Source organism: Phocoena phocoena, chromosome 4 (assembly GCF_963924675.1).
Source record: "Phocoena phocoena chromosome 4, mPhoPho1.1, whole genome shotgun sequence".
NCBI classification, from domain to species: domain Eukaryota; kingdom Metazoa; phylum Chordata; class Mammalia; order Artiodactyla; family Phocoenidae; genus Phocoena; species Phocoena phocoena.
Genome location: NC_089222.1, coordinates 68925151 through 68945145, shown reverse-complemented (window position 1 = coordinate 68945145; position 19995 = coordinate 68925151). Strand labels below are relative to the sequence as shown.

At 38.3% G+C, this 19995-nt stretch overlaps 1 protein-coding gene across 1 annotated transcript; it reads left to right on the top strand.

Moving 5' to 3' along the window:
- The first annotated feature begins 7111 nt into the window (after positions 1-7111).
- On the top strand, positions 7112-14242 carry GMNC (geminin coiled-coil domain containing). Its single transcript, XM_065875836.1, has 5 exons — positions 7112-7168; positions 8669-8843; positions 10546-10634; positions 11549-11665; positions 13625-14242. Exons 1-5 carry the CDS (start codon positions 7112-7114, stop codon positions 14240-14242), a joined length of 1056 nt encoding a protein of 351 aa, XP_065731908.1.
- Positions 14243-19995: the final 5753 nt, after the last annotated feature.

Genomic DNA, 19995 nt, shown 5'->3' with positions numbered 1-19995 from the left:
CTAACCTTCTTGCATTTTGTGATATTTTTATCTTAGTATCAAAGCCTCACTAAGTCTTTGTAATTTTTGGCATTTTGGAGCAATGCAGTAATTAAATAAAGTGGCTATTTTGTGGTAAAATATTTTTCTCCTCTCTGTAGATTTGTACAATTTTTAAAACAGTTTCAAGGTTGTGTAGAGAAAAGAAATAAAATATTTTTCTGCCCCCACTTCACCTTTCATACTGCAAATTTGCATAAAAGTAGAAACATGTGGAATGCTTATTGTAATCAATATACACATAGACATTATCTATCACTACTGTTCAAGTTGCTTTAATTTTAAATATGATGTTATTCCACAATAGTCTATCACTAATGATTTTTCCCTTATTTTTTTCAGTTGTATGAATATACTTGCATGTATCTTAATGTAGTTAACACAATGTTGTTTGTCCATGTCTTTAACTCTTTTACAAGAATATTTTCTATGAATACACAGTCTATGCTATGAATATACTGCCATTTATTAAAAGAGTCTCTTATTGGACATTTAGAAAGTTTTTACAAATATTTGTTATACTGATATGATAATCAAAGTTGTACATTATTTTTGTTCAAATTTATTATTTTCATAAATCGATTATTTTGTGCTTGCTCCCTTAAAGGATATGGATATTTTAAAGTTCTTGAAATATATTCACATGTGGTTGATTTCATATAATTTTTTCTTCTGATTACTTATGTTTTATTACAAAGCCTACAATTTGTGTGTCCGTGTGTGTATAGCAATAACACTTTTTTCTTTCTCTCCTGAGCTAAGAAACCAGCAATAGACATAAAAGGCAGGTACATGGATATAAAAGTTACCTTTATCACTTGAAAAAATAGGCTTGATTATCAAACATGATTTATATTTGTAGTTTTAATAGGCTTCCTAATAGTATTTCTAAATAATACAGACTTACTTGCCCTATCACAGGTGACACTGGCTAGCCACACACAATTCCAATTGGGACAGAGCTTTCCCTACTTCATTTCCTCAAGGGAAGCAGAAATAGTTTGTGTCATGTAGATGTTGACATGAATGTGGGTAACTCATTTCCTTTCCTTCTTTCAATCTTGCCAATCAAGTAAATCCTTTCTCATGGGAACAGTTGCCCCTTTATAGAAAAGTGAGGAGTGAAGAATAAGTCTTTGTTTCCCAACACCTTTTCTCTTCACTCTGTATTTCAAGGCAATGGGCTCATTGATTCCTCCAGATACATGCATATGTATATAAGCAAATATATAAACACATACATTTATACACATCTGAATAGATACTTGAGAATGCACAAAGAATAATTGTTAATAATTTCTTAAAAGATAAAAGTTCTTCAATATGCAACTTGTGTTCTTACCAGTTGTGTTCTGGGACAATGAACCAGTTTTTAAAGAGCTTAGTGAATTTGCTTGCTTGTCTTTGGTGCCTTCTCACCTATAAACAAAGCCATGGAAATTTATTGTGTTTAAAATTATTGGCTATGATTTGGTCGTGCAGGGCTAATACTGCTGTTCCAGAGGTGGCAGGCAGCAGGAAAGCTTCTGGTTGGATGAAGCAAAAACAGATTATTTACACTGTCTTCATCGTGACTCTCTTTTTATACATTAACAGAGGATTTTGGAGTTTTACTTTATTGTTGGCATGGTACTTTATTCATAGTCTAACGTTTCTGCTCAATTCATTCAAGTGTTATTTAGCATTATTAATTTCATAGCAATTATAATTCTCTGTATTTTTCTCAGATTGTTTTTGAATGTATAAATGCTTCCCTTAGCTAGAGGTTTTTATTATGCTTTCATTTTGTAAAAAAATATGTGGAAAACAGTTTGACTAGAAACACCCAAATTTGATTATTAAAAATTTTGAGTAAGTTTCTTTGATTTGATTGTAAATAAGGTGATTTTGCCACAAATTATTGGATCAATAAGAATTCCGCTAACATTTTATGGATTGTTATGGATTACAAAGATATGGAATTATAACTTCACTTTAACATTTTGTATCTAAATATATTTCTTTGTCTTCTTTTAATGGAAGATGTCACATTGTTTCAGATTCTCTAATTCCAGGGTTAGAACGAATGAGGTCCTGGTGGTCCTGTTTTGCTAACACCATGAACTAAACTTTTTGAATAAGCCAGCCAGTGATGTACCTATTTGTATTATCTTCAGGATAAAATTAGATGTCATGGTCTGTGCCAATGCACCTTTTAGGTCTTTAGTGCCTAGTCAGCAATCCATCTACTAACCCCGAGACCAAAAATCCTTAAGAGAGATTTCAGGAGCAATGAAGGTACTGAAACCTAGTTTATGAAAGTATTACTGCTCCTGAAGCAGAAATTCATTTTATTTCAAATTGGAGTTGGACTAGAATAACTCTGATGTATAGTAATCATAATAACTCACGATTTCCATTATTTTCTAATGTGGTTAAAGTAATGAGGAGTAGAGCTGTGTTTGTTTTATGTTGTTTGGGATTCCACATCTCTAATCTTTCTGTTAATTCAAATAACTTTCACTACTTAAGTATTTACAGTGCTATTGAGATTATCTTATTGCAATTTGGCCAGAGAGGAGAGTGGGGCTTCCCAACCAGTGCACCAAAATGTGATGAGTTAAAGCTCTGGGAGATAGTGTTATCCCCTGTCCTCATGATGGCCTGATAGGGCCTGGGAGAAATGGGATATTTGCCCACAAACATAATTTTCTTAAGTGCCATATTACGAGAAAAGCCAGAAAAAGCAATTTCACAGAGTACAAAAGAGGTTTCCTGCACTTTACACAATGAATACAGATTTGCATCCACTTGCTAGGTATCCTTCAATATGAAGTACACAGTTGATAATTTGAAAGATTTGTGAATATTATTATAGTATATGATGGTTCTTAATATAATACAATCCAATACAACTGAAAAATTAAGCAATCACTCAATGAGTCAATAAGTAAAGGTCTAAAGCTGGTTATAAAGCTATTGAAATAAATGCTCGTTAAAAATCCAATAAAATAGTATCATAAATCTCTACCCCCTGCCCCCTCATTCTCCATAGCACTTATCTGAGTCAGGCCTGAATCGAACATTTCACTCTATAATTTGTCCCTGGCTCTTCTCTTCTCTGGCTAATAACCTGATATTAACAGTTGACTTTCTTTTGTATACCTTTTGTTCATGTAGAAATAGTTTTTACTAGGGCATGAGTTATTGCATATGTGATGGTTATTAGAAGCTATGGGTAGGTGGTGAAGAGTAGGCAAGATTCTGTCCATACCAGCATGATTGATTTCTGCACATCACTCTGGAGGAATGATATACAAAACTAAAACTAAACACGTCATGGTTCTCCAGATATGCTGAAATAAAACATGCAAATGTTAAATCTCCCACTGTAAATCATTTACTGAATTGAATTTTCTCTAAGGGTTTCACTTTTCTTTACCTATATGTGAAAGCAGGCCTAGTATCTTTTTATTCCCTGGAGACTTAGCTGTAGAAGTTAGAGGGAAAGGTTATGTTCATAAAGAGAATTTCTTAATTGTTCTTTTATTATATATGCTACTGAATTCACTAATGAGGTAATCAAATAAAGTGTCCTCCAGGAGCAAAATAAAAGAACATTCCATATGCCAATCTATTTATCTCCTTGGCCCACCTCTGATCACACTCTCCCCTTTTCTGTCTGCAGACTTGGTTTGTGTGCAGGTCAAATTACCTCCTATTTTGTTATATCTTTGGCCTGGCAGGAGGCAGTGCCCTGATTCAACAACTGGGCTGTTATTAGCCACCTTTCTTTAAACACCATCCCTTCAGCCACAATACAGAAAACCAGTTTTCAACCGATCTTATTTTTCATAGAAGAAAAATCATCTACATGGATTGCAATCACTAAGGAAGGTGCACCTTCTTCTTTGATACTTATGAATAAAAAATGGCCAAAGGAATTCACATTACTGCTTAATTGATTCATTTTTCAAAAACTAATCGTCAAATAAACCATAAGGCTTATACCTAAGCAGTGAACCTTAAATAAAAATATGAACTTAAATCACACCTTAAGAATTTAGAAATTTTTTCCATTAGTTTATGATTGCAGGAAAGCTTTACCTTCTGATTTATGTTAAATTGTCCATAGCTCTTTACTGTTTAAAGGTTCTCTGCCACCATATACACTTCCAGTCTTACTAAGCTAAAGTAATTAATGATTTATGAAATATTTATTGTGCTGAAAATACATCAAAATTTAAAAAAAATATTTCTACCCCTCAAAAAAACCCCTGGAATTTTACAAATGTAGTTTGTATTTTTAGTTATTTTTAATAGGCAAGGCACTGCAGCATATATGTTCAAAGAAAGGGTCTTCTACACCTAACAGTAATAATAGCTACTGGTCATGATTTAGGCAGTGAATTAAGAATGTTCAAGCATTAGTGGTCAGTTTTTTAACAAACTTCTCAAGTAGGTACTTCTTTCTTAATTTACCAGAGGAGCTAACTGAGGATATGGAGACCATAATATAGCCTCAGGTGACTTAGTCCCAGAGGGTGGAGCAGGAATTTGAACCCAGGCATATTTGGATCTAAAGCCTATGCCCTTTATGTCATATCATGCTTGCTCAATTGCCTGTTTTGTGTCATTTTTGGAGTCAAGAAATTGTATCCCCCAAAGGCTTACATGTCTCAGTTATGAGAGTTTTCAAAAACAAAACAACCTCCCTCCTCCTTTTTCTTGCCCCAGGTGCTCATTGCAAAACTAATTAGGATTTTCTTTGCCCTGAACAAGATCATTGATTCTTACCACCTAAATCAGTTTTGAACTGTTGCCAGGGCATCTTTGCCCTTTGTGCGGCGAGAGCAGAGAGGGGACCACCCTTTCACGTCACTGAATGAAATGAGTCCTGTTGAGTGACTCAGGCAATAACTTCCAGGGAGTGATCTTCAAATCTGGTACTAGTCACTTAAAAATGTGTGAATAGGGTTTCCCTGGTGGCGCAGTGGTTGAGAGTCCGCCTGCCGATGCAGGGGACACGGGTTCGTGCCCCGGTCCGGGAAGATCCCCCATGCCGCGGAGCGGCTAGACCCGTTAGCCATGGCTGCTGGGCCTGTGGGTCCGGAGCCTGTGCTCCGCAGCGGGAGAGGCCACAGCAGTGAGAGGCCCAAGTACCGCAAAAAAAAAAAAAAGTGAATAAACAGTATTAGAACAGAATAAAAGGACTCTACTGAGTCTGACACCTTCCTCCTCTTCCTCTTCCATGTCTTTCTTAATTTTGGACACAAAGCTTAATGAATATCTGTTAACTGTTAGTCACTGCTAAATGCTATGCATGGTAAATACAAGGCCGAATGAATAAAGGTTAAAACCAGTTTAGAGAAAGGACTATGCAGACCAGAATCAGAACTTTTCTCAATTCCTTCACTTTGTATTAGTTCGCTAGGGCTTCCATAACAAGAACCACAGCCTGGATGGCTTAAACCACAGAAATTTATTCTCTCACAATTCTAAAGGCTGGAAGTCCAAGGTCAGGGTGTCAGCAGGGTTATTTGTTTCTCCTGGGACCTCTTTCCTTGACTTGGAGATGGCTGCCTTCTCTCTGTGTCCTCACATGGCCATTTCTCTGTGCATGCCATCCTTGGTGCCTTTTCCTCTGCTTGTAAGGACACTCGTTTTATTAGCTTAGAGCACCACCCTTATGACCTCTTAACCTTCATGACCTCTTTAGAGGCCCTATCTTCAAATACAGTCACATTGAGGGTTAGAGATTCAACATATATAAAATTGGGGGAAACACAGTTCAATCCATGAAAATGTCCATTACATAAATATAATGTGCAGTGGAAAGACATCAAAGAGAGTCAGAAACTATAATTATGGCAGTTAGCATGGATGCTGGAACCAGAGGTTCAGATTCCCAGTCTGCCACTTCCTAATTGTGTGAACATTGGTCAAATTTTTCGGTGCTTCATTCACTATCTTTTGAAACAGAGACAGTAAAAGTACCAGCCTCCTGGATTATTGCAGATGAAATAAGAGTTGGCTGTTAGTGGTAGATGAATAGTTTTAAGGATATTACTCATTTTTCTACCCTGGATATAACATCATAGGAATGGTGAGAATAAAATGCAAGAGGAAAAATGTCAGAAATAAAACACTTTGAGAAGTATTAACACTAAATTGTCTTAATTATATTAATTCACTCTGTGTAATAGTAGTTGTGAAGAAAAGACCAGCACAGAGACAGACACTTGAGATTCCTACATTTGTAGCTTAATTCATTCTTCATTGAGCACCCACTACATGTTAGAAATTGTTCCGGGCACTTTGGAGACAGCAGTGAACAAAACGGACAGAAACCGCTATTCTCCTGAAGCTTACATTGTAGAATGGATATAGATCGCCTCCACATTTCACACCCACTTCAGAAGCTGGGGAAAATGAGACATCACATAGAAGGAAAATGCCAATCAATCGCAACGTCATACAGCAAGCTATTTATCAAGTGGCCAGAGAATACCCATGAGCAGTATTGACCTTGGGGTTGGAAGGATTCCCCAAGCGCCGCTCTGAAACCCGAGATGCTGGTTTGCGTTTTTCCTGACCCTACACCCTGGCTCCCGGGCCAACCTGTGCGCCCCGCCTTGCCCAGCAGCTGCGTGCCTCGCGCGGGCAGGAGCCGGGATCGCCCTACCCGTCCGGGCGGCGCGGTCACGGCGGGTCCTGACGCCGGGGCCCGCGAGACGCGCGGCGAGCCGGCACCGGCGCGGGTTTTGAAGCCGCGCTGCGCACCCGGAGGCGGAGCGCCGTGGGCCTGCCCGAGACCCCGGCCCGCTGGTCCCGGGTCTCGGGAGGCGGTCGCCGATAGTGGCAGTGACTTTGGCTTTGGCCAGACGTCTCCTGACTCACGTCACCAGCTTGTAAGCCTCGCACCAAATCAGAGGGCGGCGCTGGCCGGGAGCCCCGGGCGTCACCCGGAGCTCCCTTAGATTAGAACTCGCCTCTCCTAGCTCCTCCCCTCAGTCCCATTTAAAGCTCCCACCGGCTTTCCCGAAAAATTAAGAGTGGGCTCAGTTTCTGCAGCGCCTTCTTCCAGGGCAAGATGGTAAGTGAGGAGCCGGTGTTAGCTAGTCCGCTGGCGAAACCGGGGGTCTCTGAGGTCTACTAAGCTTTGCCTTTAGAATTTCTTCCACCTTGGAAACAAGATTTCTCTGCTACCTGCCAATTAAAACAGGTCTTCCTTCCTGCTCCATCTCTCTTTTCTTCTCCCCTGTCTCCTCCTGGCTTTCTCTCTGTCTCTGTTTCTCTGTGTCTCTCTCATCCTTTTGTCCTCTCTGTTATTTCTACTCTCTGTACTTTCTCCCAACTTTCCCTTTACACCTGTACTCGCTTTTCATTCCACCTCTTTCTCTAGATTATGCACTATTTGCAAACACTTGAACTTGAGGCTAGGGGTATTTGGGGTTTGTTTCCTTCTCAGATGTCAATTGCATAATAGCTCAGCTTTGATTCCAATAATAACCTCAGGGGAAGAGCCTACAAACATGCTTTCAGAATAAAAATAGCACTTGATAAACTTTTGGCGGAATTTCTTTGGTCTGCACTGCCCACGCTGGACTTGCTTCAAGACTGGACTTTTTCAAAACTTAACTTATTGGGAACGTTAACAAAGTGTGACTTAATTGACTTAACTTTCTTTTTTCCTCTTTTTATTTGTTTTCTCTCTGTTTATGTTATGCCTGAGAAAGTTCACAAGTCAACAAAAGACTTGTCGTGGTCAAAGAGTTTGTACAAAGCTGGGCTCTGCTGAAATGAATGGCTTTTACCTGATTAAACATTGACAAATAATTAGGAATGAGCGGTTGTACAAATTAACCCAGGGAGTCTGCATACCTGCCGCTAACTGGACGTTTGGAAAGACTGTGTGTTTGAGGTTTGAGGAAGCTGGGGCAGGAGGGTGTTCACTGGCTCAGAACACAGTAGAGAATACATGCCAGGCAGTTAGTAGTGGCAAGATAACTTTGGAAAGGCATTGAGATGTAGTGGTGGAGAGACCTAATTAGAGCTTCCTGTCTCTGCTAACTAACCTGTTTCAGTAGTATCCAGTAGCATTTAAAACCAGAGGAAGAGAGGTAGGAGGAAGGGAGGAATGGAGCAAGTTTATAATTCAGAAACTAAAAATGAAAATAAGGAGGTTAGATTATGTGACGTGTTCTGTCCATTTCAGCCTTAGCATTCTAAGTTCTTTGTCATTTAAGGTTGTTAGAAATATAATTAAGATATTTGCTAGAAAGAGTCAAGTAGTTCTTACATGTTTCACTCATTAAGTAGAATTCCTTTTACTTAGATCTTGGGTAGCCTGTTAGATGCCTCAGACCTGGCAACAGAGACTACTCCTAGATATTTACAAGTTTGGTCCGTCTAATACTAGCCTGTTCTTTGCTGAGAGGACCTAAGGAAAGTACTGGGTAAACCAAGGAGCTGATTCCTTTTTAGTAATTATATTTGGACCACTCAGAATCAATCTGGGATCTATATTTAACACCTTTACTGTTTTTTATTCACTGCGCATGTTTTCTGTTTCTTTCTCCCATTCTTTTCTCCCTCCAAATTCTCATCACCCCATCTCTTGGGACCTCCCACATACTGAATTTTACAGAACACCGTTCTGCCTTGCCAAGACCAGTACTTTGTAGGAGGCCAGAGCTATAATTGCCCGTATTCCGGTACGACGTCAGAATCTAGTGTTGACGTTTCCACGGAGACTTGGGTCTCTTTCTGGGCTGCTGGTCTCCTGGACAACAGAGAGCCCCAACAAGCACCACAGGCACAGGGTAAGTTCTGCTCTTCTGCTTTCCTGGTAGATCTGAAGTCCTTTTCCTGTACTCATAGTTGCAAGGCATTATGGGCTGGAACTCTGTAAAAGAAGGGATGATATGTAAAGTTTAAGAAAGCCCAAAGACTCCTGTATTTTGCAACCTAATAACTTGCTTTTTGTGTACTTGCCAAATAGTGAAAATGGGCTTCTTCCCGTTGCTCACTGTACAATATGTATTTCTCCCTATACTTTACAGTTCTTGGAGATTTCAGAGTCACTGAGAAAGTATGGGTCTGGGTCAATGTCATATAAACAATACTATTGTGATACTTTTGGAATTAAAATACCAGTTAGAGCTTTTTTTTTTTTTTTTTTTTTTTGGTATTCAGGAAAATTTCCCTGGGTATGAGAGAGAAGCAAGGAGAAGTACTAACTTAATCTTTTATTTCATAAAGGAAATTCTATGAATAGTGTCTTATAAGTGGAAAGAAAATGATTCCTTTTTGCCTAAAGAAGACTTCAACTTTGGAGGGAAGTATAACTTTGATGGAAAATTGCACATTAATTTTGCCCTGGGGCTTAGTAAACAGTGTTATAACTATTAAAGGAATTTCTGATTAACACTCAAGTTTCTGGAAGAACTCTAAGGCATTTCAGAATTCAATATCTGGACTGTTGGTTCTACCACAGGAATTTGTTGAATTTGAGAAAAGACACAAACAAAAAGCCCCCAAATATTGAAACACACTTATATGTAAGGAAGGAAGTTATTCAATTTTAGCTTTCTACCGCAAGAAACAGAGAAAACAGAATGCCCAAGAATGTGAAACCAAAGAGTGTATAAAATTTTATTCCTGTCTCCTTGCCCATCATTCCACTTTAATCAGAAATATTTCAGTAATATTTTAGTTGAAGTAGAGGAGAGCAAGAGTCAGAACTGTACTAGATGAGGAAAAGAAACTAAAAGTAAACCAAATTAGCATGCCCAAGCATAGTTCTTATTGGTAGGCATAATTTGCTGTCAAATATGAAAAGAACAACAAAATCTCTTTGAAAAATCATAAAACACTTTATAGATGATGGCATTTGAAATACATGAGTTTGGGTAAAGTTTTGAGATTTTCAATGAGTTCTTCAGAGAAGCAAGTTCAAATTATTGTGAAGTAGAAAGCGCTATTCCACAGAATTCTGAATAAATACTCTCTCTCAGGCTTAACCGATAGGCAGATAGGCAGAAATTTTTCATCTGGGGAAAAATGGTAGCATCAAAAATAGGATTTGATTCTGGAGCCAAACACTATATTATTAAGCACTACAGCTTAGAAAATAAGATAAAAACTTGGAAAACATAGTGGAATTGCAATGCAGGCCTACTTGAGGGTGGGACCAATAAACATTTGCATGAATTAATAAGGCAGATAGGACAGTCTTTATAAATTTAGCCAGCAGGAATATATATATTAGGAAGGAAGGTGACCTCTTGACTCCTAAAAATTCACCTCTGTAGCCACCTTGGCATATAGTCTATAAATATTTGTCTTTCATAGCGTGCTTGCCCCTTCTGAAAACTTTAAATGTTATTTTCCCATGTGGAGGCAATGGCTAATTTTAGAAAGGTAATTGAACCTATTACCTTTCCGAAATCCTCCAGTGAGTTCTTTATTACACAAAAACTGCATGTGTGTTTTCTCAGTTACCCATTTGGTGTTTTCACATAGAATCATCCAGTGACTCGAATTTCCCTGTTCTTAATTCGTGTTCATGGGAAGAGGCTCAGCTTTCCTCTCAGCTCTACAGAAACAAGCAGGTATGTGTAGATAATCAGAACATGAGACCGGCCATGTTCCATGCAGTTCATTCTCAACATCATACCTTAATGTCACATGGCTTCCTTTCCCTTGTTCAATTCATTGACTGTCAGTTTAGAACCAAAATGGATATTTGTCCACAGAGAAGTCAAAGTTAGGTGATCACCATGACGGAAAATTATAACAACAAAACCAACAACAACCAAAACCCTCTAGGAAGACCTTCAATCAAGCCCTGACCTTACACATTTTAGCTGTATGACCTCTCAAATCCTCCTTTCTCTTATCTATGAAATGGAGATATTTGTGCTGCCTACCTCAGAGGGCTGGTGGAGAGATCAAATGATAGAATGAGTGTGATAGTATTTTTAAACCATAAACAGCTCATCACTTGGACAAGGGATGATGATTGTAAAAGTTCTTGCAAAGATTGCTTAATTTTCTGTATTTTGTTTGTTGTTATTTATGAGAGAGTAATTTAATCTAGTGGACGTACCAACTGACCTGAGACTGAGGGAAGCCAACCCACATCTTTTTTTCTTTCTTCTTTTTTTAACATGCAAGGAAGAAGTTCAGCAAAACCTTTCTAAACACCGTTTTCTATATTTAAACAGTTGTACGCAGCTCATTTTCCTACATACCTTCCCGATCCCCTTGTGGTTACAATTTTAAAAGTCATATAATCTCTTCAAACACTTTGCAATGAAAAAGTTCAGAGCACAAACTGAACAATCAAGTGGTAAGTGGGTGTAGATTGAACTTAGGCCTTTGAGGACGAGGGCTCGCTGAGATTGAGTTCATAAAACAAACAGAATAATAATCAAGTTTAAGTAGGTTAAGGATCAGTGGCATTATTATAAGGTTACAAAGTCAATATAGTGGAGCAGCCTTCACCCTTGTCTGCTTTTTGCAGCTCCAAGATACTCTGGTGCAGAAAGAAGAAGAACTTGCTAGGTTACATGAAGAGAATAATCATCTCAGACAATACCTGAATTCTGCTTTAGTTAAATGTCTTGAGGAAAAAGCCAAGGTATGTGATGACCCCCTTTAGAAGGACAGAGCAGTGATTTGAGAAAGAAGACCATTTGGGTAAAACTCCTTGATTCAGTGTAAGAAATGTATTAAGCAATGTGCCTTGAAATGTGTCAATAGGATGGGCAAATTTTTCTGAAGGAAATATTGCACTTTCACAACAATGTTTATATATCATTTCCCTGAAGTATCTAGATTGTAGATTTTAGCATATATTACAAAAGGAGTTGCTTAAGAATCAAAAACCAGCCAAGGGGATTGCTGAGACAACAGAGGCTAATCAAAAGATAGAGTTGGATGGGACGCTGGAGCGGGAATTAGATCCGAGAGACATGCGTTTCTTTTAATTATCTGTTTAAATTTAGGTCAGTCACTCTCCCACTTCGGGCCTCATTTACTTCTTTGTAAGTGTATGGGCTAAAAGATCTTTTAAGAATCTTTCCATGTCTAAAATGTTATAAATATGGCTGGAACCCACATCTCTTGACTGGTAATTAGACATAGCCAAGTACATTATCTGTTCATGAACATTTCATTCTTACCCTTTTAAAATGAACTGTTTCTAACTCAAGGATAGTTTGCCCATAGTCCCTTTTTGTTGTTCTTCCTTTTTGGGGTTTTGTATTTTTTGTTACCTATCTGCCATTCTGTTACCATTATTGTTTTTTTTTTTTTGCGGTATGCGGGCCTCTCACTATTGTGGCCTCTCCCATTGTGGAGCACAGGCTCCGGACGCACAGGCTCAGCGGCCATGGCTCACGGGCCCAGCCGCTCCGCGGCATGTGGGATACTCCCGGGCCCGGGCACGAACCTGTGTCCCCTGCATCGGCAGGCGGACTGTCAACCACTGCGCCACCAAGGAAGCCCACCATTATTGTTTTATCATCAATCTTTACCTTACTTCTAGACAAGCTACATTATTTATCTAAATCGATCATATTTCTTATGACTCTTACCCAGATATAGCAGCTCAGAGAAGAAAAGCCACTATATTTAGTTCCTTTAGAATTCAGTTAGCTTTGTTAACAAAAGGGAGCACAGCTCACAGTTATTAGCCTGGGGTCCTATCTCCAGCCACCATTCTGTGAAAAAGCACAGTTATTAAATTAGTAAGTGATATTAATTAAGCAATTTTTCTCTCTTGTTCTCAATTTTGCAAGATTTAGAATAATATAATACATACCACATGGGAGTGCTGTGAAAGTTAGGAAAATTAGAGGAAGAGTGTTATGTAGAATTGTAATCAGTGGTTCTGTCTAGATTCAGGTGCCTTAGGCTTAAATCTAGGCTGCATGATCCTTAGCTAGTCACTAATGTGCCTGTGTCTCAGTTTCCTCATTAAAGGAGGGTTTAATAGTATCTACATAAAATGACATCATGCATATAACCAGTGTTCAATACATGATAGTTGCTATTATTGCCATAATAATAATAATAATCATGACTTCCCGGAACTGAAGTTTTAAAGACATCATTTACATCATTTCAACTTTTTTTTTTTTTTAATGCTGTATTTTTTATTTTTTTGCGGTACGCGGGCCTCTCACTGCTGTGGCCTCTCCCGTTGCGGAGCACAGGCTCCGGACGTGTAGGCTCAGTGGCCATGGCTCACAGGCCCAGCCGCTCCACGGTATGTGGGATCTTCCTGGACTGGGGCACGAACCCATGTCCCCTGCATCGGCAGGCGGATTCTCAACCACTGCGCCACCAGGGAAGCCCATCATTTCAACTTTTAAATGACTAGTAAAATTATATGAATTGGAATTTCTACGTGGTAACTTGTCATCATAGATTTTGATTTAAAAGCAGAAGTTAATCCAATCAGTTTTGCTTTTGCATGTGAAAATATAAATTTAATCAAGTTTTCTAAGGAATTAAGGTGACCAGTAAATATTCGACAGTTAAAGAAAATGATGTTGATTATCTGACTGTGTATTTTCAAATATTACTTCCCCAGAAATTGCTGTCATCAGATGGGTTCTCCAAAGCACGTGGAAAATTCAGAAAGGGGAAGAGGAAACCCAAAGAGCAAGGATATTTTCCTCCTGAGATTCCCCATCATAAAAATGCCAAAAGAAACCTCTCTAGTGAATTTGCTAACTGTGAACAACCTGGGCCCCCTGTGGATCCCTGGGTTCTTCAAACACTGGGGTTGAAAGACCTCAACACCATTGATGACACCTCATCAGCTAACTACAGTGCCCTCTCGTCTCATCCCAGACGGACCACAAGCACATTTCCCCAGTTTCTGAATGATGCAGTTGATTATCCCGGTGCCTCCGGGGAAGATCTGCCAATTGACTATGGAGGTGACAGAACAACCCCCTCACACAGCACTGCCAGCCACAGGGAAGATTTTCACTTCCTTTCTCAACTTTCAAATCCCCCAGGAGGACTACAAACTCTTCCTTACTATACTTCTGATGTGTCACCCAATAAGACAGAGATGGCCTTTTCCACATCCCTGAGCCCTCACTGTAATGTGAAAACTCACTCCTTCCACCAGGGACAAGCCTTTGTTCGTCGAGATGAAGAGGGAGGCTGGAAGTTTACCTGGGTCCCTAAGCAGTCTTAGTGATCCCCTCCTCTATCACAAAGGACTGCCGTGAACTCTGTTTACAAGACCTGTCTTGCACTTGAACCTGACTATGTGGAAAATGCAAGCTATTGCCCAGACTGTCTCCTGCCACTTTAAATGTCACTCTCAATTACCCACTCAAATCTGCAGGGAATGGCTTCCAGGAATCTATAATGAAACATGCCTGCTCTTCTTTCACCTAAATTTGACTTGTTTACACACCCACACCTGCTGTTGACTTCCTTCCTTGGCCCTATACTTGAAAAGGTATTTTCCAATTGCCTGAATATTCATTCCTTTGAGACCTACATGTGCCATTCCAATTATAACAAGTCTAAAAGCTTTTCTTCTTTCATCAGACAGTTTAAATGTTCACAGCCTTCACCTTTCCATTTTTATTTCTCTCCTGTTCCTCTTCATTTCTAAAAGCTGCCTTTGAAATGAGCATTATAATTGCTCCACATAGCTGTTATTGGGTGTTCAAATAACTGGGGGTGGGGTAGAAACAAGAATCTTTGCCCATTGCCATTCCTGAAGACACAATGTGAGTAATGTTATGTGTAGTGCGGTTCATTAACTTGAGTGTCCCATGATGGAGCTGACAAAAAAATCTCTTCAACACTTGGAAATCTACTGATAAGCAACAACACTGATAAATTAAACGATAAAAGAGAATGAAAATTACTTAAAAATGCCTGCATGGTGTATCAGCTTCTATGGGCACCTGGCATTGTGTCTGCAACCAACATCACTCAAACAAGATTTCTGAGGAGCTCATGGTAACAGAATAAGTCACTATCCTAAACTAATTAGATGCTGATACACTTCTATTCCTGAAAGTATAGTCTAGCCTAACTCTGACACTGTCTCACTTATCCATCCAGTCATTCATGCGTTCATTTGTGCGTTCATCAACACACCCAAAATATTTGTAGAACACCAACTGTGTAGCAGGCATTGTGCTATGTGGTGACGATAAAATGTGAACAAGTTAGATGCTGTGGCCACCCTCATGAGACTTAGACCCACTCATCTGCTGTGACCTTGAGAAAGCTACTTCCTTGGTATGAAAATTCAGTTTTCCCAACTGTAGAATACAGAAGTCAAAGTAGATAATCACTGATACTCTATAAATTGAGCCTGGGTCCCATCAGCTTTACTCCAACACTGCCATCCCAGGGCACTGTTCTCTGTTTTTGATTGGCATTGCAGATATGTTGGGTGAACTTTTTTGTATACAATTTTTTTAAAATGTGAGCCATGTGTAGTTAACACTAGAAATCATTGCTCTGATCACAGTATTCTTTTTCTGGTATGAGCCCATTTTGGGGTTAATTCAGTCTGTGTGAGAACATGCATCTAAAAAATAGAGATTATTTTCTAAATAAGTGTGCATAGATTTAATGGAAATATTGACATCAAAGATCTCTCTTTCTAGATTAAAAACTTGCATTCTTCATGTTCATGCTAGTTCTCCTTCTTTCCAATTCCCCAGGCTCCCTATCCTTCCCAGAATAAGTTAGGTATCAAAGATGTGCACCTATGATTTTGGGGGGACCAAACTTCAGTTGATGATAAGACCCACCATGTTGTACGTCTTTCCCATTTTTCTTTATTCCACCCTTCAGTAAGTCATCTGTACAATCAACGCCTGAGAGCATGAGTATTCTATTTGGAATTCTTTGTGACTAAGACATGTCTTTTGTTTTGTTGCTGTTTGGTTTTTGCTTTATTTTGGTGATGTGGACAAATGATCTATTTATAAAGTTTTGCTACCACCCAGTTTTCTTTATAATCCGTGAAGGGGAATCAAATATATTAATTATTTTCATGACTTGGGAAGAAATAGAACACATTTTATTTTCTAAAAACAAAAACCAAAACAAAAAAGTGCCTTTTATATTCTAATATCTGTTCCCCTGTATGGTGAAATTAATCTCTTTAATTACAAATATAAGAATTAGAATTGACTGTGCTTTAATAGTAGGAATCAAGAAAGCAACATAAATATTTTGAAAGTCTAAATGATCAAGTTGTAAAACAAAATTGATTAGTCAACAAATTATTTTGAATTTTTTATGTGCTTCATCATGTGTTAGGTACTATGAGGAAGCACCCAGGCTTAGCACATTTGGTACATACAACAAAGCCACATAAAATGTAATAGCTATTAAGTGAAACTTGGTCTCAGCCCAGTTTAAAGAAATTACAACACATTTGTGGTAAATGATAACTAGCTCTGGCTTATGCGGGAGAAAATGACCACTTGTTCTTACAATCATATCTATAGGCGTTTGATATTCACTGGAATTATGTATAGAAACTTACTTTACTGATGTTTGAAAAATTAGAAATTTCTCTCACCTGAGTATATGTTCTAACTTTATGGTTTTACCATGCCCATCCAGTAAACCAGAGTTAATATTTTACTAATATAAAGTGAGAAATAAAAATTAAATAGCACTTTTGTGATTGCAACAAATATTTTTATATTGTGCATAACATTTTCGAATAATGGATTTTCTTCTCCTAGGTTTTAACCATAATCTTTTGACGTGCACCTCTTTTGTATGGTATATGTGGCCAGACTAATATTTTCAGCATTTAGGGTTCAATGGTTCTTTCCTTTATCCAGGGTACATTAATGAGGCTTTCAGATGTTAACTGGCCTAAAAGGTCAAGTGCTTTGTGTGTACAGCATTCTCTTACTTAACCTCCCATAAAAATTAGAATCCAGTATCAGTTTTAAAATTTGATCACATTTCCAATGTCCTCTAATCATCTGAAAATAGATCATACTTGTATCTCACTAGTATCTGGAAAATAAGGGCAATTGGAAAACCTTACTTATGCAGGTGACATTTAATGAATGGGATCGTTTAACACTGCAGTGATGCTAAACTATTGAAAATTTTGAAGAAAAGAAGCTATGTGAATCAATGAAAAGAATTACTGTTTGATCTATTTCAAGAAAACAGAAACATTTTTTTAAAGTGTGACAAATCAACAACTGACCTACTAAGTATAGAGTTAATACACGTATGATAATTTTTTGATAAATTTACGTCTTGCCTGTAAAGTCAAGTTATGCAATTTACATTTGTTTCAGTTTACCAAAAGATTCACATAAGGTCAATATTAAATGTACCATTTTAAAAATTTTTAATAAATCAAAATAATAAAAAATTAAATTTTTAATAATTTTATTTGGTTTACAAGCTACAAATATATGGTATATTTCTTAACATATTTGTCACATTTTTAGCTACATTTTTTGTTACATGAACATAACCAGACATCCAGTTATGATTCTTAACATTGGATACTCTATAAATGTAAGATATAACTTAACACTTAATATTTTAAATGATTTTCATTTGTTTATGATTTAAAATATTTCTAATTATATGTAAAAGTCAATTTTGTAATGAATTTATATCTAATGAATAAATAAATGACAAAAAATTTAATCCTAATTTTTTGGCCTTATTTTAGAAAATATTTCAGTGAATGAACAACAGATCAAAACAAGTTTTTGATATTTATTTCTGCCATAAATTTTGTCATAGAAAAATATATGTATTTTTTTGGCTTCCCTGGTGGCGCAGTGGTTGAGATTCCGCCTGCCGATGCAGGGGACATGAGTTCGTGCCCTGGTCCAGGAAGATCCCACATGCCGTGGAGCGGCTGGGCCCGTGAGCCATGGCCACTGAGCCTGCGCGTCCAGAGCCTGTGCTCCGCAACGGGAGAGGCCACAGCAGTGAGAGGCCACAGCAGTGAGAGGCCCGTGTACCGCAAAAAAAATGTATTTTAATTTCCAAATAGTGGTATGATTAATAACTGAGGCACTCATTCAACAGATATAGTCTGCGCCAGGCTCTGTAGAAGATATAAAGGTGAAATACAGGCTCAAACTAACATAGCTATAAATGAGAGAAAATAACTTAAACATGCTTAATCAAAGCAAGGGAATAATTAGCGTTCATAATTAAAAAGTTCGTGCTTCAGATATGGCTGGATCTAGGTGCTCAAGCAGTACTGTCAGGAAGCTGGTTTGGGATCTCAAGGAACACTGATGATTAGGAATGAATTCTGGAATGCTGTTAAGATAGTCTCACCACACAAAAGTATGGCAGAAACCAGGATGAGATAAGCAATGTGAGCCTAAAGAGCAGCAAGCTATATCCCATAAGATATTGTCTAGTTTTGTAACATTCTCCTTATCTTTCACATTGTAACCCCCTCCCCCCTGAAATGAATAAAGTCTCAGTTAAATGTTCCAGATTGGTCTCAGTCATACCATGGTAGATTATGAAAATATTTGGGTGTCTGTACATACAAATTGTGAGCAGATTTTCCCTGAGGTCACTATAGAAGCCATATATCTATCCCTAAGGGGGAGATTAATATCAAGAAAAGTAATTTGAGACTTGCGTATCAGGCCAATAACCCACTGTTACACAGGTTACCAGTAATGGATAATCCGGATTTTACTTGGTTTCCTTACAGGGATTTTTTTTTCTTGGAGACAACTACCTCTGAACCTCACTCACTCTAAATAACCCTTGAAAATGCATGTCATAAGTACAGGTTATTAGAAACATCTTGATTCCCATTTTACAGGTGAGAAATTTGGCTTTAGTGTTTTATAGATCACGTTGTAACAAGTAGCTGAGGCCCAAAGTAAACCCTGGCACTGACTATAGACCCAATTCTTTTTCTTCTATATTACACAATGATGATGTTTGGGACCAGTAAATATATTTACAGTCTGCAGTCTGTTACAGATAATTATAAGCCTCAGGGCTAGAAGCCTGGGAGTATGGGAGTTGTCTTAGATCTTTACTTACATTCATCAGAAGGCTATTTGGGGGTCCAAGCTTTCTTAATCCCATCATTGCTAAAAGGGATTATTCACAAAAGACCTAATTCATCCTCCACCATTTCAAGAAAAGGGAAGTGTATAAATTGAAAACTATTGTAGAAATTTGGGATAAAGAGAGTGGGATGGAAAAGGTAGACTACGCACAGTGAAAAATATTTATATGCTTCTTAAATGAAAGGAAGATAAATTGAAAGGGAAATAAATCCCTCTTCTAATCTTGCTACTGCCACTAAAAAACCTAAAGCCTAAAGTAGCAGTTTATAAGCAATGCTCATGAAGTCTCTTTCTTCTTCCCTTCATACAGGAAATAGATTTTATGCCTGTTGAAGTAATAGCATTATTCCCTCTCCTGTCAATCCTTTTAAGTATAACTCTAGGGACAGTAAAACAGTTGAGGAAGCATATTTACAATGTTGAGCCCACTTCTTCTAACTTACAGAGAGCATTCTATTCTCTCCCTTTGGAAATCAGGGGTTAAATGATACCTTTTCAGGGGCACAGCTGATGTTTTTCTTTCATCTCTTTTCCAGGTTTATAATCTGAAATAATAAGGCATTGAAAGGGTGTTTCAAGGTAATTTCTCATTTCAAAAGGGTCCCTAATACTCAATGGATGGTCCCTCTGGGATGAGGCCTAAGATCTCAGATCTGTAATCAGGAGCGTTCCAAAGGTACTGTTCCCTCAGGGTCCTCTGTTTGCTCTGAAGCTGAGAGCACGAGAAGCCCTTTTTTTTTTTTTGGTGTGCGGGCCTCTCACTGTTGTGGCCTCTCCCGTTGCGGAGCACAGGCTCCAGACGCGCAGAATCAGCGGCCATGGCTCACGGGCCCAGCCGCCCCCCCCCCACCCCCGGGCATGTGGGATCTTC